This window comes from Apteryx mantelli, chromosome 21 (genome assembly GCF_036417845.1).
Source record: "Apteryx mantelli isolate bAptMan1 chromosome 21, bAptMan1.hap1, whole genome shotgun sequence".
Taxonomy (NCBI): Eukaryota; Metazoa; Chordata; class Aves; order Apterygiformes; family Apterygidae; genus Apteryx; species Apteryx mantelli.
In genome coordinates, this window is record NC_089998.1 from 3431757 (window position 1) to 3452741 (window position 20985).

Consider the following 20985-nt stretch of genomic DNA (forward strand, 5'->3'; position numbering starts at 1 on the left):
GTGACACATCCTCTCTCCTAGCAGACTCCTCACCCCCAAAGAGCCTGGCTCCTTACTCTTGGCTCTTCAAACCTGGGGCCTGGCCGACAGTGCACGGTGCCAACGAGCCTCACCTGGTGCAGAAGCCCCAGGAGGGCATCACCCTCTGACTCATGCAATGGGAGCAGCTGAGCGAGGACCTGCTCTCGGCCGCTCATCCCACCTGCCTCCAGGTGTAGGCACTTACTTCCCGGGACAAAAGGGCTTCAGGAAGCCAAAGCAGAGGTTTCATTCCCCCGGTAGGGGGGTCAGAAAGCAGCAATGCTGGGCTACCCTCCTTGTGCTAACGTGCAGCGCGGTGTCAGCGCCTTGCCGCGTGTGTAGGGGACCGGCCCGGTGCCACCGTCTGCCGCGGCGGGGCCGGGCTGGGGCCGCGCACCGGCAGCGCCGAGCACCGCGGGCCGGACCGGGCGGGGAGGAGGAGGAGGAGGCAGGGCCGCTGCCCGCCGCGGGCTGACATCAGCCGGCGGGGAGGGGCCTGCCCGCGAGTTTCTTTGCTCGGCGCATCACTTCCTCGCCGCTGCCATCGCCCGGTGCCCGGTGCCGGGCTGCCGCCCATGGCGCGTCCGCCCGGCGCCGAGAGCCCGCGCTGCGCCGCCCGCCGGCTCTACTCGAGGTGAGCGGGGGGGGACGGGGACGAGCCGGGGGGGCGAACCGGGGGGGGCGAGCGGGGCCCGGCCCCGGTCGCGCTGCGGAGGGCAGAGGGAGGAGCAGCCCCCCGGGGGAGCGGGGCGAAAGGGTCCCCCCCGGGGAGGGGGGTGCGCCCCGGTGCAGCTTCCCCCCCCCCCCGCCGCCGCCGTGCAGGGTGCTGAGGCTGCTGAGAGGGAAACTGTGCTTTTCCTCGGCCCCGGCCTGGAGCCCCCGGCTGCTGCCGTTCGGGAGGCTGCTGCCGACACCGGGGCTGCGCTGGGCGTTTGCATGGGAGGCTCTTGGTCGCACTGCAGAGACTTCGAGTCTCGGCTTTAAAATCGGGCGCTGCACAAATTCATAGAAGGCTGGAGATTTTCATGAACACCGGGTACAGGAGCTTCAAGCTGTCTTGCCTGTTCTCTTGCTCCTGCTTTTAAAAAAGAAAGTCTGGTGAAGTGGAGTCAAGCTGAGGCCTTACAGCGTTTCTTGGAGTGGTGTTATTCACACTGCTTGTCCTCACTGCATTTTATTTTTCTTCTAGTAGTCAGACGTGGGGGCAATGCAGTCTCTGGAGTAAAGGGGGAGGGGGACATTTGAACTGTCTGCAGTACAGTAGCTTCTCATCAACTCTGTCTGCGTGCTTCGCAATAATATCTGAACAGCAGCTAGTGGGTTGTCTAGTTTTAATGAGTATTGGTTCATTAGGACAGCAGGTGTTTCTTGTTTTTGTCACATTGTGTAGCAACTCCTGGGAAAACGAAGAGAGAACGCCCAGTTAAAACCATTGGCCTGCCTGCCCTGGTAGAGCTGCAGAGAAATGCACTGGCTGTTGGGCAGGTTTAATCCTTTTTTTTTTCTTTTTTCTTTTCCTTGAAAACTTTCTGGGAAATAAACTTTGGTCCTTCTTATAAAAGAAATCCTGGTGGGGGTTTCATACCTCTAGCATGTGCACATGCAGCACAGTGAACCCCGCTAACAGCTGCTAAGCGAAGGCAGGATAGAAGGGAAGGGGTAAATGTCCAGCGTCTCTCCTGTGGCTGAGACTGGGAGGGAGCGTGCTGCTAAAATTCCCCGCTGTGTTTTTCAGACTTGCTCTGCAGGCCTCGAAAGTACGTGAAAATGGAGCCTCCCTGTCTTTACTGCACTGTTCCCTGGGGCTGTAACTTAGTTTCTTTCTGAACTTCACTTGTAGCCCCATGTAGAAACCTCCAGCTTGAAGTAGCTGCCTGTCAAGCCCAGGCAGCAGGCCTGGCTGGGATGCTGGCGGAAGCTCAGGCACTTCTGACCCTTCAGGTGGTGAAGCCCGTAATGACCAGCAGTGAAATCAAAGGTCTTCCTTGGTGTGGCTCACTGCAGTAGCTGAGGTGTTAGGACTGCAGAAAGGAGCCGTGTGGCTTGCTGGGCGGGCAGGCAGCCCCGGACCTCTTAGCTGGGGAGGGAGGGGAGATAAATTACCTCAAGGAAGATGATGGAGCGGAAGGAAGTGTGTCTCAAAGAGGCAGTGAAGTGAAAGCGTCTGCTCACTTCACTGCATCCCTTGGTATTTCCCTATATCCAGCCCACCCTCAACAGAGGCATCTGCGCTGCTGTTAAGCTGCCAGCAGACGATCTGGGTGCTGACTTTGCTAAACCCTTTTATTTTACAGACACCCAAGTCAGGAGCAACTCTGCTATAGCAACAGTATGTAGTATGCGTTTTTGCAAAAGTTTTTATGCAGCTCTTCGTCGGCTCTTACTAACCTTGCTGATGCCATTTATTTCATTGCTTTTGGTGTGGCACAATCATTAGTCCGGGGCAGACAGGTTGGAAGTACAGGGCTTTGGAGGTGTTTGAGCAGTTGCCGCTGTCTCCAGGACTGGCCCGTCCACATTTGCCAGTGCCTGGTGTTGAGCTTGGGCTCTCTGGCAGAGCTTGTTGGAAAGGTCAAGCTCTGTGACTGCATCCATAAACTCGAGCTGAGCAAGTATCACACGAGCCTGTGCTGGCAGGCGGAGCTCTGTATATGATTTTTCTTTCCATGGGGTTTTTGATCTGGTACTAATTTAAATACTTCCAACTCAGCTGTGTGTAACATCTGAGGACTTTGGTTTGGTAGCATGTGGGCTGCAGGACCTGTGCAATGCTCGTGTGCAGCAGGTGCCGCGCTCTTTGCTGCTGCTGCGCACCACGGCCTCTCTTGCTTACATGCTGGCAGTCTGACCTGGCTGGCCGGCACCAAGTCCATCAAACGATTGCCCTGGGCCATGGTTCCTGCGGGCGTGTGTGCAGCAAGCTCGCGCTGGGGGCGAGCCCACCAGGGTCCACAGACCTCCACTGGATTTGGCCCTTTGCTTTTAAAAGGAGGCTCTGGAGATCTCTAAGCCTGGGAGCGAGGTATGGGCATGTTCCGGGAAGAGCATCGCAGTGCTGCTTTGACATCACAGATCTGACCGATCCCACATGGAAAGGATGTTAGATAACGCGTCAATCAGACCAGAAGTGCATAAATTGGCCATGAAAACTCATCTGCGAGCACATCTTGTTCCTTCTGTCCCTTGGCCTCCCTCCTGGGCCTCCGTTTCTCTTTCCTTTCTTTGTCTTCCCTGGCAGTGCTACATATTTTCAATGGACCAGTTGGCTTTTCTAATGTTTACTAACTTCTGACTGTGGCATAAACCGTCTCTGTCTTGCTCATTAATGTCACTATAGCGGGTACCTGACCTGAATGAGTGTCAGGTAATTACAGTGCTCTCGAGCACCATGGATTTTTCTAGAGAAGGCAACTTTTTTATCCTTCAATGGCAGACTGAGATGCAAGAATTGTTGGCCGCCTTGCGCAGAAGGCAGCGAGAGAGGACGTAATTGAGCACGTGGGTCAAGACAGGATAAACCTGTATTAGCAAGACAAGATAGGAGGAAATGTTATGTATAGCAGTGTATTCGTCATTGGGGTGGTCTGCCCTCTGGAATGGCTCACACTGATTTAGTGCAATGGCTCCCCATGAAACAGTCTGATCGTTTTCCAGATACTAGTACTGGTAAAGCAAACTTGCAAAACTTAAAAAGAATGGACTTCTGCTGAAAGCAGTGTTGTGCTTTGTTTATTCAAGAGAAAAAGGATGTCGTGTGTGGCAGTATTACTTTCTATTAAGATGCAATTAAATACCACCTCTTAGAAAGAAGATAAATATTTTCTATCTGCCTACCTGCAGAGATGAAAATTAGCATCACCAGCAGATCTAGTTCTTGTTGTTCATGAGGAATCGCACCGAAAGAGCCGAGCGTATAAGCCTTCTGCTGATAACTACTGGCTCTGTATTACCTTGGGCTGGATTTGTGCGGCAGCTTGGTGACAAAGGGCTTCGTGTCTGCAGCTCCTGTGAGCCCAAAGGTAGGAGAGCTGGTGGCTTGCGGGAGGATGCTGGAGAAAGAGCCTGATTACTTCTTCTGTAGCGCTGGGAAGAGACTCAGGTGATGGGAATCCTTTGAATTTCCAAAAATACCTCTGATCTACTGTGATGGCAGCTCTCGCAGACTCTGGAAATAGCTTTACACTAGTCAACTTGGTTGCTGTGCTGCAGCTACGTGGCTCGGGAGAGGCTCGGCAGCTCATCCGAGCAGCTGGCTGAGCGTGCGGCTGGTTAAGCTACGCGGAGGTTGTCCAGGCTGCCGCAGCTGCGCTGCAACGCGCCCAAGGCTGCTCCGCAGCCGCGCCGGTGGCGCACACGTCAGCGGGGAGCGAGGCTTTGCCGGGTGCTTGCGTGGCTGCCTGGGTGCCGATTCCCATGGGAGGGCTGCGTGGGTAAATGGGAAGCAGCTACTTGCATGTCTCTGCCTTATAAAAACACACGGAGCCGATGCAGGTGAAAGCTGTTGTGTAAGCAGGACCTCCGTAGAAAATACGGTGCTTGCAGGGGTTGAATCGGTTTGAGTTTGCAGGCTGTTTTACCTGCTGTTTGTGTCCTTGACTTCCTGGCAGGTTTTCCCACTATCCCCCTATTCCGATGTTCCAAATTGCCAGAACTCTTCCCTCCTTTTCTCCAGGTAAGGATATTCGTGCTGAAAATGGCAGCATTATGAGAGGTGTGATTGAATGCTGTCTGTCCTGGACAAGCAGCTTGGCAAAGTGTGGGCTGACTGAAGCATCACAGGGGAAAATATGGTGGTTTGTGCCACCAGGAAGCTGGGGATGACCCATTTTTGCCTCTCTTTACTCATATAGGTTGTACTTGAAGCTGCTTGATTATTACACTTGAGAATATTTTAGAGGTTTCTTAAAAATTGAAATCTTTCTTCTGTAGGCCTATGCCATCAGCCTCCTTTAGGCAGAAGGATGTGAAAAAAAGAGGACAAACACTTCTAAAATAGCTGTGCTGCGTAATAGGTGGCCTAAGCAAAAATTATATGATAGCTTAGCATGCAGTATTGGTTTTGTTGACATCTGTTTTGGGACATTTTGAATAACTTGCTCATAGTTTCAACATTTGTGCAGAATGTGGTCATCCCCAAAGCAAGCCAAGCAGAACACTTGGCCACTGCCGTGGCGGGCGAGGGGACCCTTGCTGTTTGAGCTTTGACCTGGGACTCAGTTTCTGGCTTCATCACAGGTTTCCCCAGGACCTTGGGCATTTCATTTAATTCTTCTGCATCCCACCTTGTGGGATTGGGGAGAGCAGCTCTCCTTCCCTTCTCCTTCTGGTCTCTGCTGTTAACCGGCCGGTGTGCGTTTTGGGGAGGGGGTTTATCTCATCCCAGGGCAGCGCCTAGCGTGGTGTGATCTTCATCTTACGTCTGACCTCTAGGTGCTGCTGCAATACAAACAATTGTTCTCTTGGGAGCTGATTTGGCTTGTGTTTGTGTGTAAGACAAATTAGTATGAGAAACCGTGGGTGTTTTTTTTTTTTTTTTTCCCCTCCCCTGTTCTGGCTTAGCTGGTTTGTACTTAAGGTAGGGCCGACATCCTGCTCGGCATGTCTCACCCCTCGGGGCGAGAGCTGTCCCCCTGGAGTCTTTATCCTGGAATATTTCCCGTGGTACAAGGGATTCATGCCAAATGGATGAAAAGGGAACTTGGTGCCTCTTGCTAGCTGTTCTTGCATTAGCCTGTAGATACCTTCTCTCCTGGGAAGGTATCTGAAAGAGCTCATGGCCAACAAGGGAGAAGGGTGCCAGTCTGGAAAGGGTTCCTAAAATCTGGAGATTGGTGGGAACCTGGCTGGGACAGGCTTGTGGGCAGAGGAGGTTTTTGTGTCCTCGGGGTCCATGGCAGCACCGAGGAGCCTCTTCCCCCTGGGTCGCGGTTGGGTGCTGGCGCCAGGAGCTGCAGCTTGGCTGCCTCTGCCGAGCGCCCCCAGCCTGGCTCCTGCCGGGCCGGGTCCTGTCACAGCTGTGCTGCCCGGTGCCGGCTTGTGCCATGAGCGAGCCATCTTGTGTGTAATGAGTTTCTGCTGTCCTGGTGGATGCAGCTAACTAGGGATCTGTTCCCTTTGATTTTCAAAGGGAATTAGGGAGCAGCGCCTCTTGCATCAAAGAATGAAAACCCTTTAAGAGCTGAGAAACTGATTGTTTTATTTAAAAATTTCTCCGTGGTCATCCTTCTCCTGCTGTCCACAGCTGAACCGTGACCACACTGGTGATGACAGCAGAGACTCGGGAGGTAATGGGAGATGGAAACACCCGGGGGAAGAGATGGGAACAGGCTGCACAGCTTGGTTTGCACTCCCCTCCTCCAGGTCGGTGACGAGTGTCCCGGACGACCTTGCTGTTTCTCCAGCCCTCCAGCAGCCCTGGCGTGGCCCTCTGCCACCTCGAGGGGTCCAAGGGGACCCTGCCTTGTCCCGGCCCTGGGCTCCCTGTGCAGCTTGCAGCTCCCCAGCTCCTCCCGTGCTTCTCACTCGCTTGCAGCCACGCGTCTGCTCGCTGGCCGGCAGGTCCGGGTTTTTGCTCTGTGCTGTTTTGCCTCCTCTCAGCACATCTGACCTTCAGTCACCAGAGAACCTAAACTCACTATTTTTTTTTTCCCCCGTGGTGTAGTTAGTTTTCTGCTGTCTGTTTTGTGCATTCGCACTTTAGGTGATGCCCGAACTTGCATTCAGCCTTGCTCTAGAAGCAGGTTTGAACTCTGCCAGGTTTTCTGCTGCAAGAAGCTGGCAGCAGCAAGTTTCCTGAAGTGGAGGGATGCACTTTATTTAATTAACCCTTGATGCTGTTTTGCTCTAAGAGCAAACTTATCTCAAAATTGCTGCCTGAGCGTATACCTTGTGTCCATCCCCCACCCTGGCCCCAGACCTGCCCTGTGTCTCGCTTTGATCCGCCAGCCCCGCTTCCAGAAGTCAAAGCCACTTCCCTGGTACAAAAAGAAAAACTAAAACCCATGCCGCAGCTGTGAAACAAAAATACCTTCTGCCTCTGGGCTTTCGGGCCGCGGAGCCTGACCGCAAAGTGGGGCTGTGGAGCTCTGGGCCTAGACTATTTATATAGTGCTAGTGGGAAAGCTTTCCATTGACTGAGGTTTTCTGTCCTTTAAGGTACTTTTAATTAAATCTTAGTTGACAGATCTGATTTGCTAACTGGCTTAGATTCAACTTGTATAAATGGGATTCTTTTCCCTGCCGAAAGCTGAAGAAAGGAGACGTAATCCTGTTGGAAGGCTACTTGCATTTTAAGTCACATCTATCTGTTGTTTAATGCGGTAAGTCAGAAGAATGTATAAAAACAAACAAACAAAAACCTACAATGAGGAAAATAACCCCCGGCCAGCGTTAGCACCCAGTGCTCAGAAGCGGGAAGGGACCTGGGCATGCCGGGCTTGGGTGCATGGCTGTGCAGCCGCCCCGGCGGGGAGCGCGGCAGCTCCTCGAACAACGCGCAGCAAAGTTATGCAACTGGCTGGGGAAGGAAGTGAAAAATTATCATTACAATGCAGTTTCAGGGGCAATGTTAAATAAGCACGTTGCATTGCAACCCTGTGCTTAACTGACATCTCCCAGGCTGGAAAGCCAGGGCGGGGAGAGGCCTGGCAATAGCGGTGACCGCTGCTCATGCCAAGCAGAGGGGCAGACGCGGGCTCTTCCTGGGGCTGAGCCTTTGAGGCGCTGGCGGGGAGCCCTCGGGCTGGGTGGTCGTACCCCAATACCCAGTGTAACGGCCTGGTCCTGCAAGTGCCTCATCACATACTCATCACAGTCCCGTGAAAACCTGGGAAAGAGGGAGCAAGCATTTGCTGCGGCAGATCCTCGAAAGCCAGTAGTTCTTCCTTATTTCGGTGGAAGCAATAAGCAGAGCCCTCTGTGGCACCCTGGATTCAGAGCAGTAACACAAACCCTGAAAGAATTATTTAAAGACAGCGCTACTATCCGATCACCACCTTCAGAGTAGAAATAAATAGCTTAAATCTTTTTGCTATTCCCTGTTTTCCTTCACCGAGAGGATTTTGCCCAAAGATGACAGGCGCTGGAACCACAGGCCTTTCCTCTCCAATTCTGAGATTACAAATGATATTTTTGCGGAAGCTTAATCTCCTGTTGTGAGTCGGGAGCTCTGTGCGGCTGCTGAACCTGAAGGAATTGCAAATACCTCCTTGCCTTGTCTGCATCCATGTTCTTCTCTTACCTTTGCATTCGCATCCTCTGCAGCAACCGGGTTTGTTTTGTGGCTCTTCTGTAGGAGTTTGGGATATTCTAGCTTCAGGTGCTGCAGGAGAAAGCTTAAGAAAATGGATTAAAAATGGGGGAAAGCGCTTATGTTCATACTAGCGTGTGTAACATAACTCGGCGTAGCAGCCATTTCGTGCTGAGCCCTGGCTCCACCCAAGAGCAGATGTTTTGTCTTGGAAGCTCCTTTTAAAAATGCAGGGATCAGACCTGGCCCCATCAGCCGACGTATGTGCCGTTTGCTCCGAGCTGCGGCGAGGCTCAGCCAGGCTCCTGGGAAGCGGCTCGGAGTGCATGTCGTGCTGAGCGGCGGCGCTGGCTTCCCGCCCGCCCGGGCATCTGGCTCCGTTTGCCTCCCGCGTTGGGGCTCGGGTGCGAGGGAAGCCTCATCCCCCCGAGCCCCCGTCCTGGGGGCTGGTGGAGCTCACGGCGGGGCCGGGGGGAGACCCGTGGCGAGTCGCTTGCCTGGCTGCCTCGCTCTGCCACGGCTGGGTGCCACGGGACCGCTTTGGCTGTGGGCTTGCAGCAAACCCGGTGCAGAGGGACCGGCCAGCGGGCTCGCGGGGCTTGTGGCAGCTCAGATAGTGTCGTTGCCCTCCTGAGAGGAGGCTCCTGCATGCAGCTGGGATGGCCAAGAGGTCCCCGCGCGCTCAGGGCAGCTCCTCCACACGTCGATTTTAAGAGCTGCGCTGATCTGGGACTGTTCGCAGGTGAAGCGGAGGGGTTTGCTGTGCCAAACTGCTCTGCAAGGTTATTGTTCCCGTGGCTTCCTCCAGGCCCCTGCGGTCGTGCGGACTGCTGGCCTGCGTCCGCTGCCCGGCAGGCACGGCCACGAGGGTGGCTTCAGCGTGGCGTGCTGGTTCGGCTGCGGCGGTGACTTCGTGGGCGCTCCGGAGCAAGCTGCTACAATTTCCCGTGCTCTCCGGCATGGAGCTGCTCGAGTGCAAATTAGCTCGGGGCGAATGTCTCCTCTGGTCCCCGCTGCAAAGCTGCGGTGGTCCGTCACGCGCAGCTCCGTGTCCTTCCTCCGTCTGCGGAGTGCCCGCTCGTGCCAGGGGAGGGCTGGGAAGCGCCGATTAACGTTCATCTCTCCAGGGCTCCCTCTTAATTACTGTTAGTCACGGTTTGCATTACAGTGCTGCCTCGGGGCCCCGCGCCGCTGCGCCAGACAGCGGATCTGGCAAGGGCCGCGTCCATTCAGGGTTTCAGAGCCCCGGGTAAGTGTCAGTGTTTTGTTGCAGCTGTTCTGGGAAGCGCTGCCCCTGCTCTCAAGGGGGAGAAGTCGTATGGCCTGAGGGCGAAGGAGAGCGCAGGTAGCCGTGCTGGGTCTCCCGGCTTTCCCCCAGCGCTGCCTTACCCACGTCGCGGTGAGGTTAGCGGTGAATTGGGGGGAAACTGTGAATCGAAGGGGAGACCTTCGCGGGGAGTTGGTTTCGTGTTTTGGAGACCTGTACGGTGCAGTTGCTGCACTTGGGTTGCACCGTGCTGCAGTCGTTCTGCTCAACGCGGGAGGGAGAGGAGGGCTCTTGGGAAGGAAGCTGCCAGGTGGTGAATTAAATCCCAGGTTTTGCCCGCTGATGCCACAGCGTAGCAGCAGCTGCTTTGCCACAGCTGCTGTTGAGGCCGGGATTGGGAGAGGACTGAGGGTTGACTCCAGCCTAAACTATTTCTGGAGTTAGATGGCCAGAGAGAAGCACAGGGTCAGACTGTGTCCAGCAGTCCCAACAAAACGTCTGTGTGTCTGTCGCCGTATATCCCCCCGCCTTTTCCCTCCCGGGGGGTGGGTGCCAGGCGCAGTCCCCACGTGCTCAGAGAGCTCTACCGCCGTGTTGCTGGCTGTGTCCAAAGGTCATGTGTAAGAACTGAATTCCCTTGTTCTGGTGCCCTGGCTGAGTGGTTGTCTTCTCCATAGTGGAAGATGGAGGGGGGGAAATGCCCATCCGACTTCTCCCTCCCTGGCCCAGGCAGGAAGCCTTTGGCTGCCAGCGCTTTGGGGAAGGTCCCATCGCTCCTGTGCTCCTGTAAAGCTCGCCTAGCTGTCGTGTCGCAGCTGATAATGCACCAGAAAACAGCTCTTCTTTAGCAGTTGTCTTCTGCAGAGACCTGCACTGAGAAAACGGCAGTGGGACTGTACCCTGCTGCAAAACGGAGGCCGTCAGATCGGACTCGTTCGCTGGCCGAGCTCTCTGCAGCACGAAGGCAGGAACATAAACCACCAGTGACCAAAATGAAAATATCTAGCAGCATAAGCAGCCTGTGTTTCTCTTTCCCTTCTGACAAACGAGCCCCCCTGATTTCGGAGGGGAGTAGCTTGGTTAGGAAACCCGCGGGCCAACATGTCACGGCGAGCGAGGGGGGACTTCGCTGCCTAAACGCAGACGAACGCCTTGGTTTCGTGAGCCTCCGCGTGTGCCTCAAGGCATTTCCTGGCCTGTGATTTCTGCTGAATATCCAAGTCCCTGCAGGGATCTAAATGCTAAAACAGACGAGCTCGCCGCCACGCGCGCAGGATTTCGAGGCTGCAGCCCTGGACCGGCTCGTGTGTCAGTCGCTTCCACCAGTGCTCCGGCACAGGAAGCAGTGAGTACGTGAATAGCCGGCTGGTTGCAGTCCGTGGCTAGGTGCTTTCCGGGGAAAAGGCCCGGCAGAAAGGTAGACCCTTGTGTTACCTTACATGTGCTACTTGGCAGGTAAAGGGAGAGAGCGTGCCAGCAAATACCACGGGCGCTGCAGGGAGACCTCATTCGGTATCGGACATTGAAAGCACGACCAGGTACCTATAAAGAGTTAACATTGAACTGAGATACTTGAAAATACCCATGTTTTTCTCTGCTGTTCTGGAAGAAAGCAAAAAATCATGTTGCAAAGCGTACGTTTCCTTCAATAAATGGTTCTCTGGCACCCGCGGTTTTTGGCAGGGATCTGCTGTTGGTTGTGCCGCTGAGCCAGAGCATTTTGCGGAGCACGGTGCGAGAGAGGCAGCGGCGAGGTGAGCCCGTGGCCCATGCCCGGGGGCTGCGAGGTGACGGCCTCGAGCGGGGGGTCCGGATGTGCATGTGCATGCTCTGCCCCCGGTCCAGCAGCCTGGGCTCTCCTGCCCTCGAGCCAAAAGCACGCGGTGCCACGAGGACGAAGGGTGACCGGAGAACCGAAGCACCCTGGAGGAGGCTGCAGTCGGTGCAGTTTCAGGGCGTCCTTCTAGGTTTGCTCAGGCGGGAGGAACCCAGCCTGCCCGGTGGCCCCTCGCCCCCGTGCGCAGGGGCAGACCCACCTGTCCGGAGACGGGGCGGCCGCTGTAACGGCAGCATTGGGAAGGGAGGAAGGAGATGCTGCACAGACCTGGCTCCAAACGAGAACTGAGTCATCTGTCAAGGCTGTCAGCTCTCTCCCAGAGCTGGTTGCCTGAGGCTAGTGCGGCACGCAGAGAGGAGACGTAAATATATATACACACACACATACAGGAGAGAAAAGTAACAGCTCATAACATGTGATTGGAATTAAAAAAAAAGAAGAAATTAGCAGTAAAGCTGTGTGTTGTGGAGGATGTAACTGCTCCTGAAAGGCTCTTGCAGAGGCTGTTTGTGCAGTGCAAATGCAGCCACTCCACAATGCCCTGGATTAAAACAGGCAGGCTTCTCCAGCACACAAAATCCATATGGAAGTGGTGCCTTTCCTGCGTATCACCAGCTTCCACAGCCCACTGCCCTTGCACATTAAGGTAAGGAGCTGTCTTGTCATCATCTCGTCCTCGCTGTCGCTGCTGCCTGGGCTCCCAAAGCGCGTGCGGTTCTTGGCGCAGGCTGCTTTTGTTCCGTGGTTTGCTTTCGCTGTTTAATGAAGATGTCTCTGTGCAGGAGCTGAGATCTTCTGGAGACATGCGTTATTCAGGAGCCGGTATGAAACGAGCTCCCGTGATGTGGGCATGTGTGTAGCCCTGATGCTGTGTCCTCCCTTCTCCTTTACCAGCTAAAGGGAAGGGGGGAGCGGTGAATCCCTTCAGTGCTACACAACAGCCTGTGTTTCTATAGAAAGCTCTTGCAATGCACTGTGAGGTTGCAAACAAGGGGCTAACCTAAAAGAGGTCTGTGGAGAGGTCTCCACGATCCATTCATGATCCTTCTGTCACCTTACCTGTGTGTTTCCATCGGGCAGTAATAAATGACAGAGCATTAAACCTTTGGCTTCATCCTTTCAGCATGCACAGTAACAAATATCTGCCACGGGGAGCGTGTGGCAGCAGAAAAGGTGAGGAGGAGAAAGAAACGTGGGGGTGGAATAGGAATCGGAAGTTAAAGCCGTGGAGGACATGGCCTTAAGGAGCTTGCTTTGCGAAGGGGACACCCTTTCCGAAGGAAAGCGGGTTCTGTGTCTAACCTAGCAGGCATGGCTATGGGGCAGGCATAGCCATCGGCCGGTTGTTTGCACCGTGATTGAGTTGTGCTGACATCGTGGCATCGAGCAAAGCCTGATGTGGTACCGTGTCCCAGGGTGAGGGAGAACTTGGCTCCAAGCACTTGCACGCGTAATACAGAAGTTCAGTGCAGTGGTGCCAAGCGTTTCCAGAGCAGGTGTTACCAAAGGAGCTAAGCTAGGACAGAAGTGCTAAAAATTCTGGAAAATGCGGTGGAGGATGAAGCTTACGCGATCCTCTGGAGGGAGTGAAACCAGCTTGCAGGATGCTGGAGCTCCAAGGTTTTCTGCGGAGCTGCAGACACCCGATACAGACTGCGCTAGACAGTGGGTCTGTTCTCCTCAGATTAGCGAAACAGTGTAATTCTAACCTTGCATGCAGACGGTGCTGCTGCAAGGCGGTGGTCTAGCCTGCTCCTGGGAATCCTGCCATGCTTTGATTTATGGACTTGCAGATTATACATATGGCACGCATAGATTTTTCTGTAATGCCATAAAAAAGCAAAAAGCCACTTTTTAAGCTCCATCACAAACCTTACTTGGGTCCCACGTTGCTCTGGCTTTGTGGGGGAAACCCAAACGCTCGCTGTTGGTGAAGGATTGCTGGTGAAGCCCAGGAGCACCTGGCTGCTGTGTGCCGGTTGGGCTGGGTTGGAAGTGTGGCTTGGAGCGGCTCTGCCTCTGCGTGGGGAAATCCATGCCCAAATCCCCTCAGTGCCTCATGCTGCTGCGATCCTGGTGGGATGGAGGCAGATGAGGCTTGGGCAGATTTGCTGCCTTTCTGTTGAGCCTAGTTTTTTATGGAGGAGCTGCAGAGCTGTGTCTAGAGATGCTGGCTTGGGCTGCTGAGGTGCCCTGATTGATTTCGGAGCCCTCAGGGGACCCCTGTTTCCTGCTGTTTTTTTTCCTTCTTTTTTAAGACAGATGTGGAATATTGTGTTTCTGAAATCCGGAGGGATGCCCTGTGGCTGCCCAACAGCCTGGGAGAACAACTGTGGCCTGCACCTGAGCTCTCACACTGGGTGTGCAAATGCAGGTTTTTTAAACGCATGTGTGTGCCTGGGTTTATTTCTGATTTTTATCACCCCTGAAACTTTCAGGGGGAGCTTCGAACAGCCCTCGACGCGTGAGCTGGCTGTAGGAAAACAGGGTGGAAGTGGTGCCATCTGCTCTGCTGCAGCTTTTGCTGGGGAAGAGCTGTCCTCGTGCCTGGCGCTCCTTCAGCCCAGCCACCGGTGCTGCCCTCCTGCTTCCAGGGCCCTGGGGGACCCATGCCACCAGCTTTGCTTCATGGCTTTCTCTGCTTTGGGCATAGAGTCTGAGAAAGGAAACTGCTGCTTTGGGGGGATTCACTGGGGCTTGACTGTTCAGTTCCTCCCGATTGCTCTCCAGTGAGTACTGCAGAAGGTGAAGGAGGGTCAGGTTCGTGCTCTTTCTGGCACTAATATCTCAGCCAAACACCTTTCAAATGTGAGCGCTGGTGCTGCTGAGGGCTACAGCGCATCTGCAGCCCAGGACCATCCCGTGGTGAGCTGTGCTCGCTCGGCATCTCTCTGGATCGCAGCCAAGGTGGCCCAGAAGCGGGGACCTGTGGGGTGGGTGTTCAGATAGATCCCAAGGCCTCTCTTGGTGTGAAATACTTGGCTTGGGGCTGTCGGGAAAAGAAGCAAATTGACTGCAAGTTGCTGAGAAGTCGGTGGAAAAACTTTGGTGTGAACTGTGTCATCGTTGCCTTTTGCCCCACGGCGCGGTGATGGGAGTTGGCTGTTTCCCATGCCCCGAGCGCGGATGGGCGGCGTGCGGGGAGCACGCGCAGCCTCCCTGACCGCTGCAGTTGGGCCGACGCCAGAGAGGTTCAGGATGAGACTGTCCACGTGGAGGGGGACCAGGCAATGGGGGTGGGTGGCTGGGACAGGCAGAGGGGGCTTCCTCTGTCCTGCCCGAGTTAGCCGTAACGCGGCTCCCAGCGTTAATGCGACTTGGCAGCATCTCTTCAGTACGCGGTTGTTTTCCTGCTGCAAGTCCACGCGTCAAGGCGAGAGCAGCTTGGCGGCAGCTTGAGAGAGGAAGGAGAAGGGGGGGCTGCGGCTGAAGGGGTTTCCAGGCAGCTTGAAATGAGAAAAGACTTGGGACGCTGGCCTCTGTGTTTCTGGGAAAACAAGACTTGACTTGGCTTCAGAAAAGTAATTTGGGGGTGGAGGAAAGGAAACCTCATCAGGCCCCTCAGCCTGTGCAGTTGCAGAGCACAACTGGAACAGTTTTGCTGGGTGGAGTTTGTCAAGCTGGGCTTGACCAGGGCAGGAATCGGGGCTTGCTGTGCTGCCAAAACCACCTTGCCGCTGGATTCCCAGCCTGCACGCAGGCTTTCTCCAACCTTCACTAGCACTGCTTGTGTCGCTGGTCCCCTGTGGTCCTCGATGCCTCATCCCTGGGTGTGATGAAGAGGAGGGGAGGTGCCAGGCGGTCCCCTGTCCCGTCCTGGGCATGCAGGGGAGCAGCTGGGCCCCGTGGGTGCTGGCCCGTTGGCCGGTGGTGTCTGCATGGGGCAGGCGAGTGGGGTCTGGGTAACTCGGCTGCAGTGGAGAAGAGGGGCCTGAGTTTGAACATCTCCCTCCTCCTACAGAAGCACTGTAAGTGAGAAATAAACCCCCAAACTAGAATCCAGCCATTTTCAGTAACAGATCTGGTATGAGTGCAGCCTTGTATATTGGTGGGTGAAAGCAGTTGAATAGTGCAAGTAAAACAGGTAATAAGTAAATTGGCTGTCTTCATTGTATAGCTGTTGAGGAACCAACTGCTTGTAACCCTGTTTGTTTTTCTGCTGTATATCATAATTGTAACACACTGTATTTTATAGCAGGAGCAATGCGCCGATTTAAATCCCAGCATATATTTTAGTGAAAGGATGTGTTGACCTAATTGCCAGACTAATGTTCTAATGAAAAGCCGTTCAGACTGCATGTCCTCTGTTGCCCTCTGGGTTCTGGAAGCGACTGAAGGAAATAGTACTTCACTTGTGGTGAAATCATCCCAAGAGCGTTGTTTCAATACAATGTGATAAATTGATTTCGTTGAAGGCACTGGTGTTGTGCAAGAGAGCAAATCCCTCCTGGAAGTCAGGAAGTTTTCCCCGTTGTGCTGAAATCATCACTGAGTTCATTTCAAGTATCCTCTGTGGCAAAATACAAATGCCTCAAGACTTGGCCCGTTGAAAATACAGGGTTGTTCGCTTCTCTGCGTGGCAGGTTTCAGACGTTAGAGGTGCTCTCCTGACTGTGGTCTGCAGTTAGGGGGTGAGACAGGCTCCTGACAGCACAGATTGGGCATCCTCCTTCGTGTCTCCTGAGAAGAGAGCATCCTCACCTGTGAGTGCTGTTAATCCACTGGTGTTTGGCAAGTCAGTCCTGCTGGCCTCTGCTGGCATTTTCCTTTGGCTCCGGTGGCAGCTGTTGTTGGTGTTAATACCCTGCTGCTGATCCACGTGAAGAGGTTGCTATTCCTGCTCTTCAGAAGCTTTGATTCTCACTCTTCCTGAAAGTCAGTTCTCCTGCGCAGTCTTGTTCCTAGGCATCTTGATCAGTTCATGCGTTTTAATGGGTTTAGCAAACTTGAGAGTCAGAACATGGTTTAGTGAATTAATTTTCAAATTGGCGTGTCCTTAATCATCATATTCTCAGACTCAGGAAAGTATTTACACCTTATAATTTAAGTGCTTTGGAAGTGCTAACCAGGACCTGCTGAAATTCGCATTTGCACCTTAATCTGATCTCTGCTGTCTGAACTGCTGCAAGTTAATTACGTTGTGTCTCAGTCCTTTGATATTTGAATAATTTTGGAGCACAAAAGCTTGAGTTTGTGCTCAGTCTTTTAAAAGTTTAGCTCCTCAGACAGCGAAGACCAATTACACTGTATTCTGTTCTTGCAGTGGGGCAAGCTGTATTTGTGGGAAGGATTTGGTACATGGATTCAAGTTGATAATTACCAGTGTATAATTTTATTGAGGGCTGAATCCTTGCAGGTGTAGAGCAGGCTCCTAGAGGTTATGAGTATCATAAGCTTGTGGAATTGGGGACATCTCTTTGGGCAGGGTTCGGTCTTCAGTGACAGTATTGCTGGAGGTTAGCTGGTTTGCTCTAAGATTGTGCATTTCTGCAGAAAGGGGCAACGTTGCTGAGTGCCCCAAATCTACAGAGTGGGACTTTGAAGGTGCTGAGCTCTCTGGCACCCAACACACTCGGCTGTTACATACCCTGTGCCCCTTCCTGTGCAGGGGAGATAGGGGAGTGAGCAGGCATGTCGTGCTGTGCTATTTATGCCTGGATGTTGAGAGACTCCTCCGCTCCGTGAAGGCATCTCTAGGAAAGCTGCTGCTCGCTTGCGTGTTAGCCGGGGAGAGGCGAGGTAGATCTTCCTCTGGTGCTGCGTGGTTGCCCACGGCCGGGCACTGCATCCCCCTTCTGAGGCTGCTGTGACCAGGGCAGGAGCTGGGGCTGTTCCCACCGCAGCAGTTTTCCAGCTGCCACGAAGCTGCTGCTGCTGCGCTCTTCCCCGTAACGCCACCTCTCTGCCACCACCTCATGAGAGTTTGCTACGGAGGTGCTGCGGTGCGCCTGGGGACTCAAAGGAGCTGGCATCCCTTTCTTTCCCGGGCTCCTCATCCTCATTCTTTCTTTTTTTGGTCATGATCCCCCTCTTGTGAGCGTGAGCGGTTCGCTCAGCGCTTGCCCCGGGGAGGATCCAACAGAGGCTCCGGGAGCCCGGACTCCTGGGCGCTTTTCCGTTCCCTACAGCCGACTCGCTGTGGGCAAGTTGGGTCCTGATGGATTTTAGCTTCCTTTTTGCAAGATGTGGATCATAGCTACCCTCGCGCCTTTGCAAGGTATTCTGTGATCCTAGGCTGCGGAGGCTCTGCACGCACCAGTGCCGCCTCACTCACCGCTTCACAAAATGCCGCTGAAACAGCGGGTGACTCCCATCCGCCTTCAGTTTTGCCTGTCCCCATAAATCCAGGCCGCGGAGGAGGTCATCGTGCGTGGCCCTGGGTCGAAGGGAGGGTCGCGTGCTCGCGGTGCAGGCAGGGGAGTGCCGGGCGACTTCTGCTCCCGGGCGAGCCGCGGGGAGTTCGCGTTTGAGTCTTTGACAATGACGCAGCTTGTTGGAGCCATTCGGAATTGAAATGGGGTCTTATTCAGCTCTGCTAATAAGAGGGTAAATGCAGCTAAATACAGCTGTTGTCCTCACTGTCATTTGGTATTTATTAGCAAATATGCAGTAGAATTGAATCCCTTGTAAGTACTCTGCAGCTAATGGTAGATAGCAATTAACTGAAATGAGTACTGTCGAGCGCTGATGCTACCATCAGTGAGAAGAGGAGGAGATTTGGAGCCAGCGCACAGAGCCAGCGGCTTCCAGACCTCCCTGTAATTTTCCTCTCTGGGTTCTCTGTTTCATGCCCTTATCAAAAGACTGCAGTGAAAAACACTTTATCATCCCTGTCTCATGTGCTTCAGAAGATGTAAAAGAAACAGGCCCAGGCAGCTGGAACCGATTTTGGAGCTAGGAAGGACTGGGTGCAGCGTCCGTTGTTTCATCTTTGGCCGTTTCTCCCCAAATAAAATGGCAGGTTTTCCTTCTTGGTGAGGGGAAGGAAGGTGAAGTGCAGGTGCGCCTGCCCCAGAGGTGCTGCTCTCCGTTGCCTGCGGATGGCAACTAGCCTCCAGATGTGCTTCAGGCTCCCGGCTTGCTACTAAAGGTAGCTTGAGTCAGGCTGATGTATCTTGATCGGTTTGCTGCCTTCCCCTGTCCGTCTCGATACGGAGCCTTGAGGGGAAGCGCTTGTCAGCAGGGGGTTAGCAGCCGGGCTGCGATGGGGCTGAGGGCCGGGAGCGCGGGGCTGCCCTGCAAGGGGAGCTGGCGGGTGGGTGGAGATGTGTTTCTGGCTGAGCTGCCCCAAAACTCGTCTTGGGAGTAGCCTAATTGAGTATTTTCATTAGTGCCCTCGCTGCGAAACGGAGCAGGTTGCTAATGGGTGTGCTGACGACGCGAAGGTGCCGGCAGCGCAGGGGAGGACGAGTATTGAATAGCGGGAGCTGGATGACTGGCAGATCTGGTGTCACAGAAATGTGATGATATTTAGTGGTATGAAGTTGCAAGCTTAAACACTTAGGGACTAGTAATAAGATTTTCTTCTCCGAGCTGGGAGCAGGCGAGAGGGAGGGAGGCGTGTGTGGGTTTGCCAAGAGGACGGGAGGCTCCAGCCTGCGCTGAGCAAAACCCCGCTCGACGGGGAGCGAGGCCCCTGCCCGGGCAGGGAGCGACCGACTGCTGCACGTTGTGCGAACGCCCCAGGAGACCAGGGCAGCCTGGTCCAGCAGACAGACTAAGGCTAAACAGGTATAAACTTACCATGGATAAATTTAGGCTGTACATCAGGAGGATCTGGAACAGCTTTCCTTACGTGAGGAAGCCCGTGAAACGGAGTTGGGCATGCTGGTGAGCGGGATTGCACGGACGCGGGCGCCCCTGCTCAGCGGCCGCTGATGGCGATAGGGGTGTTCTTTCCAGGCTCGTGTTAAGTTATCACAGGACAAAAACACCACTGGGTTTCGGAGGTGCGGTGGGTGCCGGCAGCGCTGCCGCCCGTGGTGCTGGGTGCTCCTGTACAACGTCCTCCTGGAGAGCCGGCTTCAGCAATCCTCTCGCTTCCCAGGCAGAGGAGATCTGACTTTCTAAAGGGGGAAAAAAGCATGTAAAATGTTTTCCAGCAGCAAAAGCACGGGTTGTATCCCCCTTCCTCTAGCAGGGGACCGCAGCGCCGGAGTTGCTGCTGGGCAGGAGGAGGAGCGCTGCGGGGGCCGAACCCTCCCAGCGGCATCGCCGGCTGCGGCACGTACGCCCTCGTGTTCGGGGGTCCCGGTCGCCCCCGTACGCGCCTCCCGCGTGGGGCTGGGCTGCCCCCAAGACCCGGTGGCGAGAGCAGCGCCCTTGGGCAGGGGGCGACCCGGGGCGGTTCCCGCGGGCCGCGAGCTCCGGCCGTCGCGTCCCGGTGTCTCCGGGGAGTCGGAGCGGCTCCCGACAGACTGTGCCAATGTGGCACTCGTGGCTCCGATTCATTGGCTTCTTGTTTTTCCATGTACAGGAGCTGTGCAAAGGCTGGGAAAGGAAATTGCTAAGGGGGTGTAATTCCCTTTCCCAGCCTGATTATTTTCTGTAAGGATGTGCTGACAGTTAATTTTTTTTAATTCATGTTTAATTAGTTAAGCCAGTGACTATACATTTATGCTGAGTACCTGATAAATTTGATCTCTTCTTCATTAGAAAAGAATGGTTCATGGCTCCTGTTGCCAGTGCTCTGAAATTACATTTATTTTCATATAAAATTCAATCAGATTGCAAGTATGATGCTAAAATCTGTTGCCTCATTAATTCATATTAATAGAAGCAAATTTTAGACTAAGACTCTTTACTACTGTCCCTTTTTTTTTCCTCCTGACTACCCATCTAACAGTTCATTTATTTTATTCTTTGCTTAGACCTGCAGCAGCTCTGGTTTGGAATGAGTTTTGCAATGGAGCCCCAGGTATAAACCAAATACTTTAAAATACATTTTTAAAATGAGGCAGTTTCCCCTCATGGGCGAGAAGAGGTTCTCTTGGCACGTGAGCTTAGCGTCCTCGGTATGTGAGTTTTCTTCCCTGCTGGAAGAGCTACTACAATGTTTTAAGCAACAGACGGCCGTCTGCTGGCCCTCCCTTGTGATGTGACACTTTCTGCGGAGCCGGATGGGTCTGTTGTCAGCAGGGTAAGTGCTGTGAGCAAGATGGTCCAAACAAGGCAGCCCTGAAAGGGGGAAAGGGAGGGTTCGAGCAAGAAGGGCTTATTGCTGAACACCGTACGGTCTCCTCTCTTCCTGCCAGCGAGCCCGCTCCGCGTGGATGCGGGGCCGATGAGCCGACCCGCGAGGGGGACGTAGCTTCATCCATCTCTGGCGTCTGGCCGTGTCTCCTCGGCTGCCCGGGCTGCTGCAGCCCCCAGCTGTGGGCTTCGGGCTGGGCTGTGGCCCAAGATCTTGCCGAGCAGCTCTTGGCTGCAGGGAGCCTGCGCTGTTGTTTCCTGCGCTAGCAGGGAGCGACCAACGCGGCGATGTCCGTACCGTGTTATTTGCGGGGTCCGTTTGGCCAGGGAGCCACAGAGATTTGGGTGGGGGGCGGGATGACATCTGGGGGGGGGGGTCCAAGCTTCTGAACACACACTGTGAGCAGCGTTGCCCTCTGG

The 20985-nt window shown here is 54.3% G+C and overlaps 1 protein-coding gene across 1 annotated transcript in view; it reads left to right on the forward strand.

Moving 5' to 3' along the window:
- The first annotated feature begins 554 nt into the window (after positions 1-554).
- Positions 555-20985, forward strand: part of GPSM1 (G protein signaling modulator 1) — a 79686-nt gene continuing 59255 nt past the window's right edge. The window contains exon 1 of the mRNA XM_067309151.1: positions 555-655. Within this exon, the coding sequence (XP_067165252.1) occupies positions 597-655 (59 nt within the window). The 5' untranslated portion in view covers positions 555-596. The remainder of the gene's footprint in view (positions 656-20985) is intronic.